The sequence below is a fragment of the Balaenoptera musculus genome, chromosome 15 (genome assembly GCF_009873245.2).
Source record: "Balaenoptera musculus isolate JJ_BM4_2016_0621 chromosome 15, mBalMus1.pri.v3, whole genome shotgun sequence".
Lineage (NCBI taxonomy): Eukaryota > Metazoa > Chordata > Mammalia > Artiodactyla > Balaenopteridae > Balaenoptera > Balaenoptera musculus.
Genome location: NC_045799.1, coordinates 43417606 through 43432108, shown reverse-complemented (window position 1 = coordinate 43432108; position 14503 = coordinate 43417606). Strand labels below are relative to the sequence as shown.

Here is a 14503-nt window from a genome sequence, read left to right as displayed (position 1 = left end):
AACTATTTAAGTGGCATTTGATTTTGAAGCACATGTGAATCAAAGACCCACCTAAAAGTAACTATGAACATTTGCTACTTCTATAAATAAGATAATAAAGCCTCAAGGAAAAATTTGGTTCTTTTTTTTTTTTTTTTTAATTTATTTATCTTTGGCCACGTTGGGTCTTCGTTGCTGCGCACGGGCTTTCTCTAGTTGCAGCGAGCGGGGGCTACTCTTCGTTGCGGTGTGCGGGCTTCTCATAGTGGTGGCTTCTCTTATTGCGGAGCACGGGCTCTAGGTGTACCGGCTTCAGTTAGTTGTGGCACGTGAGCTCAGTAGTTGTGGTGCACGGGCTTAGTTGCTCCACGGCATGTGGGATCTTCCCGGACCAGGGCTCGAACTGTGTCCCCTGCATTGGCAGGTGGATTCTTAACCACTGCACCACCAGGGAAGCCCAAAACTTGGTTCTTAAAATCTTGTAATGTAGTAAAGCAAATACTAATTTTGAAAATGAAGGAACCAAATACTTTCCAAGACGCAGAGCTCCCCTCGAGAACATGAGGTCTCCAGTTGCCAGTGAGGGAGACTCTGTCTTGAGGGATCCGCTCGCTCGTGAGACAGTGAAGTGACAGGACGGATGCTAGTTTGGGTTGAGTGGTTCTGACCCGACCCTCAGAAAAGGCCCAGGTGAGGGCCCTCCTGTGTGTGTGGCTGAAGGGGGTGCCTCCCGGGCCAGAAACGGCAGTTCACGGAGACTTCGTTTCGTGCTCTTTGCCGTGGTTTTCTTCTGCAGTTGTGATTTTTCTGCATTTTCTTTGTCGTTTCCCCGGCGGTGTCCCCGAGTCCCCTGCCTATGAGCAGCAGGGCCAGTCGCTGGGTGGCCTGCCCTTCCTCCCATCACCTCTTGTGGCCGGTGCCTTCCTGCTGCCCAGGGTGCTGCTTCTGCTCGGCTTGTGAGCTCCCGGGGCGCCCGCGGCATTCCGATGGGGCCGTCAGGGCACGTGTCACCCGCCCGCTCGTCCACCTGCGTGTATGCAGCGCACAACGTGGTGCTGCTCTGCCATCCTCGCCTCGATCTGACCTGGGTTTCAGTCTGCGATGAGACGCCCAGTCCTCTTACAGGGCCGTCCGGTCGCCCTTCTGCCCAGCTCCTGTGCCCCGAGGTCTTCCACGTCCACAGCAGTCTGTGGCCGTTTGCAGGAAGGGTGGTTCTGCGGAAGCGATGTTCTCAGTCTCCCATTCTTTCCTTGAGCGGCACCATCTGGAGGGTGGGTCCGGAGTGAGCTGCTCTCTTGGCCTGTGCTCATTCTACTCGGCTGTGTCTTGGGTGCCGGCTGTTGTGGGTCAATTTTCCTGATGCTCGGGCACTCTGAGGATGGTGGTTGATATCTTGTATCATTTCTAGGAAGTTTCCTTGAAATACATTAAAACATGTGTTTGGCTTTCTTCTCCTGCGGCTCCAGTGAGGTGTGTGGTTGGTTTCTTCCACCATCTTCTTTTTGCCTGTTGGTAGCTCTCCCTCCTTTTCTGTTCCATGTTGTCTGCTGGTCCCGCTTCCACGCTGTGTGTGTCTTCTGTGTTTTCTGCGCGTCTCCCCTCCCTCCTGGCTTCTGTGATCGGGCTGCACTCTGTGGGGCGGTTCTGCCTTGTCGCCTGTGTTCTGCTTTCTCCCGGGGTCTTGCGTTTTGGCGCTATGGTTTCCTGTCTGTGTTGACAGTCCTCACAGGCTGGGGACTCACAGGGAGGCTGCTTCCACTTCCCTCGTCTGTGGCAAAGCTGTGTGTTTGGGTTGGTCGCTTGTGTCTGAGGAGCTGCGTCAGGACTCTGGCCGGGCCTCGTGAGCTCAAGGCAGCCGCAGGCCTCCCCAGCTTGTGACACCTCTCTGGGGCTCCAAGTCCAGGCTGGCTCAGGAGGCGTCATGGCCCTGTGGGCCTCTGTCCACGAGGATGTCCAGACCCCCTTTCCGAGGTTTCCCTGTAGGAGGGGTGCCGACAGGGTCTGCCCGCCCGGCCCCCTGGGGCTCTTTCCTGCCTCCCCTTCCCCCGCTCACAGCCCCCAGGAGGCTGGGGTTCCTGAGACCCTGACTTCACAGCCCTGTCTCGCACCCATCCCATGACCCGGCAGGACTTGCTCAATGATCTGGAGTCAGCGTATTTTTCTTCTTTACTAGTTTTAGTAAAAATACAGTTTGTGGGTTTTTGGCTTTTTTTTTTTTCCTGTTCTCTTTGTTACTCTGTCCACAATCTGGAAGCGGGAAGATTCAGAACTGAGGGACGGTCACGTTCCTACTAGAACCTGAAGTCAGAGGTTAAAGATCAGCCGTGACCCTTTAGTGGCTCCTGTAAATCTTGCGGCCGATTCCTGACTCTGGTGAATGCCATCTAGGGCAGCCTGTCACTTCTGTAGACACTCCCTGCCCCCAACCCCCAGCTGAAATCTGGAAACCGGTGGCCTGGTGAGGACACCTCATTCTGCTGGGGCTGGAGGTGAGCTGTCTGCTCCTGTGCAGAAAAGGTCTGGGGGGCTTCTTACCCTCTGTCCCAGTGACGGAGGGGGCTTGGGGTCTCACTGACATCCCTCGCAGGCTGACGGTGAATCATCACCATCCCAAGGTCACCCCATTTTTGAGTACCCATCACATGCAAGGGCCTTCAGTCCTGGTGACCAGACCCAAAGAAGCTCCTGTGTTGGGCTGTTTTGGACGCAAAGGCACAGCTTTTCCACTGAACCTTCTGGAAGAGTCTGCTCCTGGCTGGCCTTCCAAACCAACCTGGACCAAGTGTAGAATTCTGTAAGCGGGAGCTCCTGGCAGTGCAGCACCTGTGTCGGGCTGGCCTCTGAGGACGCTGCCACTGAGGCCTGTCCCAGGGCTCAGGCATGTCTGGCTCCAGGGGCTTCACGTGGCTGTCTTTTGTTTGTCCTGCAGGAATAAAGAAGGACCCAGCCCAGGCCTTTGTGCCCAGGACTGTCATGATCGGGGGCAAGGTGAGGTGACGTCTTCTCTGCTCCTGCTTGGCGCTGGCTGGGGATGCACAAACCACCATGCTTTTCAGCAGTGCCTCTGCGTCGGGGCCGGATGCTGCGGGTGGCCGGGCGCCAGCCTGCACACAGAGCCCAGAGGTCCTGGCCCCAGGTGTGCCTCTGGGCCAGGTCAGGCTCCATCAGCTCAGCCACAGGAGGGAGCTGGATGGGGCCCCTGTCTGCCCGGCCCAGGGGAGTGGGGTCCCCAGCCCCAGGGGCCAGTCTCTGCTGGGCTTGCTGGTCCCTGCCTCTCACGGGGCAGCACCATGTCTCTGTGTGACTGCCGGCTTTCCACGCGCCCCCTGCACTTGTGAGCCGAGTAGGCGTGAGTCGCCGCCTGCTTCCGTCAGCCAGATGTGCGCCTGCTCTCGGCTCAGCCTGGCCGTATTCATTTTATTTACATGTGCTCTTGGACACGGGATCTCAAGAGTCCCAGGGTATCGCCGGCAGGCATCAGTGGGTCCCGTCATCGGGCTCCACACTCTAGGGCCTGCGTCCCCGCCCTCTGCCACTTCTCCCAGAAGCCTGGGCACAGCTGCTTCACGGGGGCTGCAGGTGGGCCCAGGACTGTCCTCGCCTCTTACTTGAGCACATAATGAAGGTGGAGGCACCTCACGGGCAGGCCCGTCTTGTTCTGTCTCTGCCACCGTCCCCCGGCCCACCGACTCCTGATGTTTCTAAAGCAGACTCCGGACAGCATGCTGGGGTGTTTCTTTTCTTTTCTTTTTTTAACTTGTCTATTTTATACATATTAGTGTATATATGTCAATTCCAATCTCCCAATTCATCCCACCACCGCCCCACCCCAGCATGCTGTTTTGTCTGTCAGTATTGCCATATGCATTTCTTAGAGATGTGGACTTTTCAAAAAGTTAAAAAATGTTAATTTTTTAAAAATTAACATTTTTAAAAAGAGAAAAAAAGAACTGTAGAACATCCACAAACCTGTCCCCCAGACTTTTGCTGAGCCATTTCATAGTAGATTACAGACATTATAACACTTCAACCCTAAGAACTTAATCAGTTGTCTTCACAGTGATGTTTTCCTGCAAAACCACACAGCGCCACCATGACACCTAAAACACTTGACAAGAATTCCTCCACATCATTAAATATCCAGCCAGGGCCACATGCAGCTGTCTTGTGACAGCTACAAATATCTTGAGCTTGTTTGAATCAGGACCCAGCAAGGTTCTCACATGGCGACGGGCGGCTGTGTCTCTTAAATCTCTTCATCTATAAGTTTTCCTCCATGTCCCCCTCTTTTTTCCCCCTGCAATTTGTTACAGAAATCATGTTGTGTGTCTTCCCCAAACCATGTCCCTCTGGTATCTCCCAGTACCTTCCTTGGCTCCCTGCGTTTCCTATAAGTGGGTAGTCAGTTCTCAGAGGTCCTTGTTCCCTCTCTCTCTCCATTTCTGAAAAAACCAACTAGAATCAGAAAACCAAGCTTGAGGCTGACAGATTTGTGCACGTGGGTGAGGTGCAGTCATGAGAGGTGCTCGGTTGGAAACGAAGCGGGTGGGGCGCCGTGCCCCGTGGGTCCGTCTGCCAGGTTGAGGGCAGGACACACAGGGATGCCATGGCCTCAGCCCCCCGCCCCCTGCTGGCAGAGCAACTCGGCTGGGCGTGTCCAGCCCGGGCTCCCATGACCCTGCCCTGCACCTGAGCACAGGGTATCTGCTGAGCGCCCCTCCCCCTTTCCAGGCAGCGCCCGGCTACCACATGGCCAAGATGATCATCAAGCTGGTCACGTCCATCGGTGACGTTGTCAACCACGATCCGGTTGTGGGCGACAGGCTCAAAGTGATCTTCCTGGAGAACTACAGAGTGTCCTTGGCCGAGAAAGGTGAGCCTGCCCTCCCTGGGCGCAGCCAGTGGTCCTCTCTGGTCAGGGCCTGTCTTGCTTTCAGACAGATTAACGGCCCCAACACCAGGCTGCCCAGCCAGAGGGCCCCCCCTACCCCCGGTCTGGCTCTGGGGGAGCCCTGCTGCCACCACGTTTGTGGGTCGTCCTTGGCCTCACACATCCTTGCTCTCTGAACTTCCCACTGCTCCCCCCCCGCTCCTCTGCCCCTCAGCTTGGCCTTTCTGCCCCGGGGCTCCCTCTTGCTGGCCCTCGCCGTCCCCCAGAGGGTGCTTCTGCTCGTCCCCACCTGTTCACTCTGGCCTCGCGTCCTGCACCTGCTCTGGGAGGGTCTAGCCTGGGGCCACTCCACTTCGGGGGTACTGGGTATGTGTTGCCATCTGGAGAAGGGCCTGTGGCCAAATGTGCCTCGGAGCATAGCTGTCCTGAGCTGGACAGGCCTTTCTAAGCCGGCCACTTCCGGAGACCTGGCCGGAAGTGCTGGGAAACCTGAGCCTGGAATTGTGGCCCGAGTAGCAGCCCCTCTGACCCATGAGACTGTGCGCTGCCCTCCAGCCGTTGAGTGAAGGGCAGGCTCACGCACTCCCTCCTCCTCCACTGCGGCTGGGTCATCAGGACCATCCCTGTGGTCCCGCCACTGCCATGGACCACGTGTGGCTCGGGGGTTGGGTTGGGGTTAGTGTTTCACTGAGCTTCTAAAGCAACTTACGGCCGCCGCCTGGCACTCCCAGGCCAGTTCCTGCGCTTCCTTAGAACTGACCTTGGGGACAGCCAGCCTGGGGTTGGGCCCCGCACCCTCCCCCAGCTCTTGGACTGGCTGTGGTAACGTGTCCACCATCCCATCTGCCCATGTCCCTCTGCCTGAGGGGCCGGGGGTGCCTGTGTCTCTATCCTGGCACCTGGACCTGACCTTGAAGAAGGGGCTGGGCTCTGGTCTTGGCTGACCCCGAGTGCCCTTCAGCTGGGTTAGGGAAGCAGCATCAGCTCTGAGGACGAGCTGAGGACGTGGGGGCAGGGATGCCAAGGCAGGCAGGACGGAGGCTGCGTTTCTGCTGCCACATGGAGAAACTCACGCAGGGAACCCACACTTGGGAGAAGCTGCAGGGCCGTGGATGGGGTCGTGTCTTGGCCGCTATGCCAGTCTGTAAACGGCACAGAGTGACTTCGGTGCATGTGGCCACAAGAAGATTGTCCCCCCGCTGTCCCCAGTCCTCTGGTGCTGTGAGTCGGATTCCTCTTTAAGCCACTTAAGGAGCCTGCGGGGCTGATCGAATAAGACAGCAGTGATGTCAGGATACAAGGGAATGATGACACCACCAGGCTTTGGTTTGGCCCTCGTCTGCGGAAGCTTCCAGAACAAAGGTCCTTTGCCACCTGCAGGGCTTCTCAGGCGTCTCCACTGTGGATCCTCTGCCTCAGGCTGCCCTGGGTCAAAAAAGGGAGCCGTATAGGTGGTGCGGGCAGTGCGTGGTGTTTCTGTGCTGTTCCCATTGCTCTCGTGTTGAGTGGTTCATGGCTGACGGGTCTTGCTCTTGCCCCCTTGCAGTGATCCCCGCCGCCGACTTGTCACAGCAGATCTCCACCGCGGGCACCGAGGCCTCGGGCACAGGCAACATGAAGTTCATGCTCAATGGGGCCCTCACCATTGGCACCATGGACGGAGCCAACGTGGAGATGGCTGAGGAAGCTGGGGCGGAGAACCTCTTCATCTTTGGCTTGCGGGTGGAGGACGTGGAAGCCCTGGACCGGAAAGGGTGTGTGTCCCTCTCAAGACCTCAGATCTCCTCTACTTGTTTTTCACACCCTTGGATACCTTGAGGGGTCCCAGCCCAGCCTAATTCTGTGCAACTGAAATTGCCTAGTTGCCTAAAATTCTTCAGGGGAGTTGTTGAAGCCTCAGGCACCAGCTGCTGAACCCAAACAGTCAGAACCTTGTCAGCCTGTGAGCGCTGGCCCTTTTGGCCCTGTCCCACGTCTGCCACACGCCTCCCTCTCCCCAGACTCCCTAATGGCTGCAGGGTGTCTCCCCAACCTGGTTTCACATGTCATTTTCTTCTGCAACATCCTGGCACTGGGGGCGGGGGCGGGGCTGCTTGAGCATCCTCTCGAGGAGGACAGCGACAGAGCCATGCACGTGACTTGTATGTCCTCTAGCAATCACGTGTCTGTAACAGTAAAAGGAGGAGGTGGAATTGATGTGCTCACGGCCCATGTCCACCTCCCAGTGCCTGCGGCTGCCAACCCCACCTGGCTGTCCTGGGCCCAGGGCACAAACGGCCTCAGCACCTGCCCATGAGGCTGCCATCTCCCCGCAGGTACAACGCCCGGGAGTACTATGACTGTCTGCCCGAGCTGCGGCAGGCCGTGGACCAGATCAGCAGCGGCTTCTTCTCCCCCAGGGAGCCCGACTGTTTCAAGGGTGTCGTCGACATGCTGCTGAACCACGACAGGTGGGACAGGCCCCTTGTCCCTCCCCAGTGGGTCAAAGGATCCCCCTGGTGGGCTGAAAACTGCACATTGTTTGGGGCCAAGCCTGGGCCTCGGTGAGGCTCACCCCCACCTCAGCCCACGGCCAGAGGCTCGGCCACACCCAGGGCCCGGGGTTTGTGGGGCTTCTGACGGTGCTCAGCAAGCCTGGGGGCCTGGTGGCAGGATTGCCAGCTGCCAGGTCCAGCCCCAGGCCCCCGGCACCAACTGACCTCCTGGACGGGAGTGACAAGCGTCACCTGGGCGGGTTGGAGGCGACTTCCTTGGGGCAGAGGGAGGCTGGGTTTAACGGGGAGCCCAGGAGTGGTTCAGGTGGAATGAGCTTGTGAGGCCATGAGTTACCACATGGTTGGTGTTTTACGATGAGGCCGTTGACACAGGGTTCTGCTCCCCCCACCCGCCCCGGGGCACAGCCTTGCACAGCACTTGTTACAGGTCGGCAGTGCCTCCTCCTCTGACGACAGGCCTCTTCTCCACCCAGGTGGTAAAAGCTGAGTCTGTCAAAGGCTGAGAATCGACCTCTATTCCACTTTCAGTTCCTTTGGTTTAGTCTGTCACTTTTTGATGAATGCTGTCACCTCTATTCCACTTTCAGTTCCTTTGGTTTAGTCTGTCACTTTTTGACAAATGCTGTCAGCTGGCTTCTGTCAAACCCGATCGTTAACTCCACACACGCCCGGGGCTGGGAGCTTGGCCCTGCTGAGGTCTGTGATCAAGGAGAGACTTTACAGGGTTTTATGAATTGTTTCTCTGACTCAATCGTAAACAAAACGTGTTTGTGTCCATAAATCCTGCACCACCAGTTCTCAGCCCGTGAGACCTGAGAACAGATGGTGATGGAGCCTGTGCTCACCCTGTGCCCTTCCCCTGGAGGTGAAATTGGCGGGAGGCCTCAGCCTGTGCAGCTCTAACCCATGTGCACGGGTTCTTTAAAGAACACTGGGTTAAAATAAGGTTTTTCTAGAATAGCGTCCCCAGGACAGAAGTGTTGCTCACAGAGTAGTCCCCGTGGCCACCCCTGTCCTGCAGAGCATGAGGACGCAGCCAGCCAGGCCCGTTTCCTGACCTCCCACTTGTCACCCATCCAGCCCAGCTTCCTGTCTCCCATTTCAGGTTCAAGGTGTTTGCGGATTATGAGGCATACGTGGAGTGCCAGGCCCGGGTGGACCAGCTGTACCGGGTAAGGTCCTTGGGCCCTGGCAGGAAAGCAGCAGGGCGTGACTGTGTCCTGCTGTCTCGGGCCACTCCCAGGAGGTCACAGTTCATCTAGTGGCCCAGAGCAGGTTGGGCTTCCTCATTTCCTGCTCAGGGACTGACTCGGCTAGCCCTCTGCCCAGGCTGCTGTCCACACCAGCGCACCTTCCCCTGCAGCCTCTGGGCAGCTGCCACAGAGCGCAGGTGAGCAGGGCAGGAGTTTCCTTCTGGAGGCTCTGCACACCCTAGCCTGCGGTCTGACGGCCCATGTGGGTGTGATCGGGAGAGCCTGAGGTGAGGGATGGGCCTTGTGAGCAGTGAAGACCTTTATGTGCTTAAAATGAGAAGATGAACAATTCCTTGTAAAAGTGACAGATCTGACAGCAAGTAGAACAAGGACTTGTAGCTCTAAGGAGCAGAGTTTCTAAGGTGGGGCTGCGGGAGCCAGCTCCCCAGTCCGCGGCCCTGTGTCCCTGCCTTGGCGTTGCCCACAGAGAGCGTGCATGTCCAGTGGGGTCTCCTGGGAAGATTCAGCTCCTGAACCTGGGGAGGTAAAGGAGGGTGTTACACCCTGTGCACCCAGCCAAGGACGGCAGCAGGAGGGGACACTGGCGATGGGGGCGTGACTGTGCAGTTGTTGGGTCAGATGGTTCATGGCCCAGGTCGTTAAAGCAGATTCTTGGACGCGGCCTGAGGGGTTTGGGTGTCTGAGTTGTTGCCCATGTCTCACCCCTCCCGCTCCCCCCACTCGAGGAAACAGCCCCTGATATTCCCTCCTGTGACAGAACAGGAGGGGGCCTAGAAACCGAGTGATCTTCTGGGCTCCGGGAGGAACCTTTGCTTTCCTTTCGGGGAGGCCCCCTCCTGGTGCTGGCTGCAGTCTGGGGGCGCATACTCCTCTGGTGGAGTGTCTGTGCATTGTGTGTGCCGCACTCCAGCAGGACCTCTGTCTAGTCATCTGGAAACTTTCCTGGTGGGTGGGCCCCCTTCCCGGTGAACTCTTGGTTGTAGAGTGCTCGTCATCCGTCAGGCTGCCCAGGGCCTAAGTGCATCTGGGAACAGCCCGAGGTCACCGAGCACCCGCTTCCCTCTGCAGAACCCCAAGGAGTGGACCAAAAAGGTCATCAGGAACATCGCCTGCTCGGGCAAGTTCTCCAGTGACCGGACCATCACGGAGTACGCCCGGGACATCTGGGGCGTGGAGCCCTCTGCCCTGCAGACCCCGCCCCCCAGCCTCCCCAGAGATTAGGCCCCCGCCCTCGCCCTCGCCACCAGAGGCATTTGTTTTCTTGCTGACTCTGCCCGTTTCCAAGCACTTTGCCAGCACCCTGCTTTTTTCAGTGCTGTTTCCGGGAGGGCCATAGGGATCCGGGTGGTGGCTTTCAGGGGTTGGGTTGGGGGAAGATGCTGAGGTGAGATGCTCCCCCGTTCCCTGCAGGAAAGCGGAGCCCGCAGCACTGAGCAGGGCAGTTGGCCTGCTGCTTTGCCCACCCGCCCCTTGGAGGTGCGGGAAGGTGGACTTGTCTGCTGGGCTCCTCGCAGCCTTGCACACACCTTGTGTGAGCTCGTTTTTAGTTTTGAGCCTCTGGATTCTGGGGTCCGGCCAGGTAGCCGTGGTAAAGCCTGGGGCGGTGTATGTTTGTGCAGCACCTGGGCTGGCCGTCCAGTGTGGCCCCAGTCCTCCCTGGCCCAGCTCTGCCTCCTGGCCATGCAGGGAGGGTCCAGTGTGCTAGGCCATGTCCTCATAGCTGCTGTGTGGGCACCCTGCCCGGGGTTTCCAGATTGATCAGATAAAGAGGCCCCAGGACAACTGAGAGTGACATTGGGGACGACACCTGTGTCCAGCATCTAGGGAGCTTTGGCTGGGACAAGGCTGGCTGATGCAGAATTGGTTTGGTTTTGCTTTTTCATAAGATTTTTCACAAGGAAATGAAACTAGCTGAAGCCTTTCCTTGTTTTAGCAACTAAAAATAGCCCTTTTGAAGTTTAGTGCCTGGGGAGGCAATGCTGGGATGTTCTCACCTGGCCCTGGGGACCCAGGTGGGGTCCCCACCTCTGCTGAGTGAAGCTGAACACCCAGCCCCGCTGCAGATCTGTGCCCTCCCTGTGCCCGTCGAGTCCAGGAGGGTGCGTTTCCGGTCTCTCAGGAGGCCAGCCTCCCTCCTTCCAGCAGCATGACGACCTAGTCTGGAAAAGGACTGAGTGGGCCCAGAGGAGCCCACTTTGCATTCTGCCCAGAGAGCAGGCTGGTGCTGGGGAGGGCGGGTGAGCAGCTGGGAAGGACAGGGCCAGGGAAGGACAGGGCCAGGGAGCAGGCAGGAGCTGCGGGCGGAAGCTTCCTGAGGCTGTCTCATCAAATGCTGGACCTGGGTGGCACAGGGTCCTGCCCTCATCCCCGTCCTGGCTGCTCACCTCACCAGAGGCGTGAGGGCCTGTGGTTGCATCCCCAGCACCCTCTGCTGCCCGTCCCTTAGGCCGAGTGTAACCATCACTGTGCCCCTCACCGTCACTGCCTCGTGTGAGAAATGGATTAAACCTTCCTGCTTGTGCTCAGTTGATCTGGCCTCTCTGTGTCACTCTTGTGCCCAGGGCAGTCCATGTCCCAGCCGGGCTAAATTATGGTCCATCATTCCAGGACTGAGAACAGAAAGTTCTCTCACCCCCAGCTGTGTGTGGGACTTAAGGCCACAAGTGCCCGAACCGTCAAACCCAGCCACTTGGAAAACTGTCTCCTGGGTGTTGGCATTTTTGGTGTGAATTGTACTGGTTTTTGCACCCATCTTTTGCTACCCACTCCTGGTCCTGGGAAGTGGAACGCCCTGGGGACCAAAACTCTCCCCCCACCCCAAATTGTATGGCTGCAGGTTAAATCAAAAACCCAGAGGGATATGACTCGGGGCTCATTGTTACCCAAAGTACCCAAGAACACCGTGGACCCCTGCTGGTGGCTGGGTGTGCAAGGCACCCCTTGGTTGGGGGCACCTGAGATGCACATTCCTGGTCTCACGTCTGGGGCAGTTCCTGGGACACATGCATCTGACGACCACAGTTCACAGCTGTGCACATTTCTTGCTGTTCCTGACCACAGACTGACTTTTGTGACCCATTAAAGGGTCAGTCCTAACCCACAGTTTAAGCTTATATCGCTCGGACCGAGGTAATAAGCTGAGATGCCACCAGGCAGAGATGTGTAGACCTGATTACTAATTACCTGACAGCTGACAAGGGCGGCAGCTACCAGCTCCACGATCCCTTTTTATGCTTCCTTATCTTCGGACTGTCAGACACCTGTAAAAACACTAACAGCTTGTATTTTTACTTTATAGCCTACCTTATTATTCCCCCCCCAAAAATCTGAGGCAACTTACATACACAAAATTTTAAGAAAAACAAGATGCAGACTTGAGCCCAGGCAGAGCAGGCCAGGTCTAGACAGCCTCATTGGTCAAGACGAGCTGGGGATGTGGCTCTGAGCTGCAGAGCCTCCAGGAGCCTCAGTGACTAAGAAAAGCACGAAGGGGCTGCCCTGGCCAGGCGGGCACTTCATGCTTTAGTTACATGAAGACGGTGTCAGGTGAGGATGGGTGTCCCAGCTCTGACGGAAATCCAAGGAGACACAAAGCTGGGGGACCGGGTGGGGCCCTGCAAGCCGTGCTCACACCTGAATTAGATACCAGGAGCGCAGAGCAAACCCATCCAGTAGAAGATAACTGACGAACTGACCTCAGGAGAGTCTGTTCCGTTTCAAACCTGGTTTAAGAGAGACGTGGGTTTTCCAGATATGAGAATCACCATGGGCAGCTCTAAGGTGCTTCAGAAAGAGGGTGTAACCTGCTTCTGGGCCTCCAGCCAGGGCACAGCTGCTAACAGGCCACAAGGGGGGCAGGTAAACAAGCCCCTTCCCACCCTGGGGAATTTCTGCGCTGCCGGGACTGGAAAGTGCCAGAGCCTGACGATCTAGGGGAGGAAGGCCTGCCATCAGGAGAGACTTAGGTGGACTGAAGTCCTCCGACCTGGGACAAACCCTGTACTGCACAGCTTGAAGCCCCCTTATTAAGCCACACACTCTCTCCTGGGAGAGAGGTCACTTAGCAGGGAGGTGAGAAGTGGGACAGCTGGCAGGCGCTGGCTGGGAACGGCACACGTGCAGGGAAGCTGGGTTGGCAAAAAGCCCAACAACACAAGCGCCACCACCGGTGAGTGAACAGGGCGATGCTCGTGGGCCAGAAGAGTCCCTGCACTCCAGCAGCCTGAACCCCACCACCTGTCCATCGACACGGCAACATTCAACGAGCTTATTAACTGTAAGGTTGGAAAGGTCACCTGTGTAGGCCTGGTTTTTACAAAAATGCCATCTGCTCCACCTGGAGAAGCCGTCCCCACCTCCCCACCGTGAACAGGCCTTTCCCCAGAGATAATGCCCCTCCCTGCTGGGCCTCAGTGTCTGGAAGGAAGTGGGAAAGAAGGGCCCATGATCCTTGGCCTTACAGAGCCAACATCTCTTCCCATACAGCCGGGTCCTGAGAGTGGCCTGGGGCTGTGCATAGGGCCTGGGCTGGAGGTGTCACTGAGAAAACAGACAGACCACCACCACGATTTTATTCTTAAATAAATGCTCAGTCTAAGGCCAGGTTAGGTAGACAGGTGGGTGGAAATCGGAGGAAGGCAGACCACGGGCACCTCCCCCGCTGGGAGCAGTGGGGCCGCCCAGGGAGGCAGGGACACCAAGGAAGGCAAGCGGGGTGCACAGGGCGGGAGGGGCTGATGGAACCACTAGAGTCCGTTCTGGGAAGGGACAGAAAGAACCCAAGTTTCCCCACATTCTCGAGAGTGGTGTCAGAAAGCTCAACGTGGTCCCAAGACCCCACGCCTCCTGCCCCAGGCTCCCGGTGCCCAGCTCAGGAAGTGTGGGATCAACCAGCCGATGGCCAGAAAGCTCTGTCACCGTCTTCCCAACAAGACCTCAGGTTGAGTGGCAGCAAGAGGGAGAGAGGGCCACATGCCCGCCACCCACACTGTCCGCAGAGACCTGTGCTCCCAGCCACCCGGGGCGGGTGCCTCAGGTCTGCCAGGGCCTCCTCTGCCTGGCCCGCTGGCATCCGAGTTCTCTCTCCAGGCGCATCTTCAGGGTGCCGGGCTGGCCAGAGGAAGGGGGGGACAAGGGCAGACATCTTCATGCTCCTTCAGGTGGCGAGTAACACTCAGTGCTGGCGCCCTGGTTCCGACTTCCCCAGGAATTCCCTGGACCAGAGGAGGACACCTGTCGGCCAAACCTCTTGAGGCCAAACCTGAGACACCACCTCCTGTGGTCCTCCTACAGCCCACCCGGGGAGGCCGCAAAGGAGCCTGGAGGACCACACTTCCGCTCAGAAAACCCCGTTGAGTTAAACAAGCAGGGCGCCAACAGCAGCACCCAAGTCAAGTCCCGACACACAGGAGCAAGGATGGGGTCACTAACTGCACCCCAATGTTGCAGCCATTCTCTGGTCTACATTTTGTGTAATGTATTCCTTTTATGGGGAAAAGCCACAGTCCCAGAGCAAACCCATACTCGTCACTGTCCCCTCGCAGCAACCCACATCCGTGCGGCAAGAAACTGCAAAGGAACGCCCCTGGAACCTCAAGGGCGAAGTGGAACCACCCGGCACACACCTCACCGCGGGCCGATTCCAGCACCCCGGGCTCAGCAGAGGCCCCCGAGCCGGGACGCGCGGGCTGCCTGCACCCTCCAGCGGGAGGCAGGGAGTGCCTGGTCCATCCAAACCCTTCGCTTTGCCACCAGCACACCCCTCATCCTCAGGCTCTGCGCCCAAGCTCGAGATGGGTGCCCGGGGCGGCAGCCCACATCCCGGCCCAGGATTTCGGCCAGCGCAGTGCAGCCAGGGGCACAGCCTCCCTTCCAGAAGCAGCTGGGGACAAACAGGCTTTTGAGGAGCTGGCCCAGACTTGCAT

At 57.8% G+C, this 14503-nt stretch overlaps 2 protein-coding genes across 8 annotated transcripts in view; one reads left to right on the top strand and one right to left on the bottom strand.

Moving 5' to 3' along the window:
* PYGB (glycogen phosphorylase B) overlaps nucleotides 1-11100 on the top strand; it is a 61309-nt gene extending 50209 nt beyond the window's left edge. Inside the window, exons 15-20 of the mRNA XM_036824363.1 lie at nucleotides 2909-2967; nucleotides 4711-4852; nucleotides 6417-6624; nucleotides 7186-7320; nucleotides 8471-8537; nucleotides 9648-11100. Coding sequence (XP_036680258.1) covers nucleotides 2909-2967; nucleotides 4711-4852; nucleotides 6417-6624; nucleotides 7186-7320; nucleotides 8471-8537; nucleotides 9648-9800 — 764 coding nt within the window. The 3' untranslated portion in view covers nucleotides 9801-11100. The remainder of the gene's footprint in view (nucleotides 1-2908; nucleotides 2968-4710; nucleotides 4853-6416; nucleotides 6625-7185; nucleotides 7321-8470; nucleotides 8538-9647) is intronic.
* Nucleotides 8865-14503, bottom strand: part of ABHD12 (abhydrolase domain containing 12, lysophospholipase) — a 73945-nt gene continuing 68306 nt past the window's right edge. For 3 of the 7 annotated variants that reach the window (XM_036824364.1, XM_036824367.1, XM_036824369.1), the window contains one exon: nucleotides 13820-14460. In XM_036824364.1, coding sequence (XP_036680259.1) covers nucleotides 14235-14460 — 226 coding nt within the window. In that variant the 3' untranslated portion in view covers nucleotides 13820-14234. The other 4 variants (XR_005016357.1, XR_005016356.1, XM_036824365.1 and 1 more) reach the window with 4 other exon arrangements.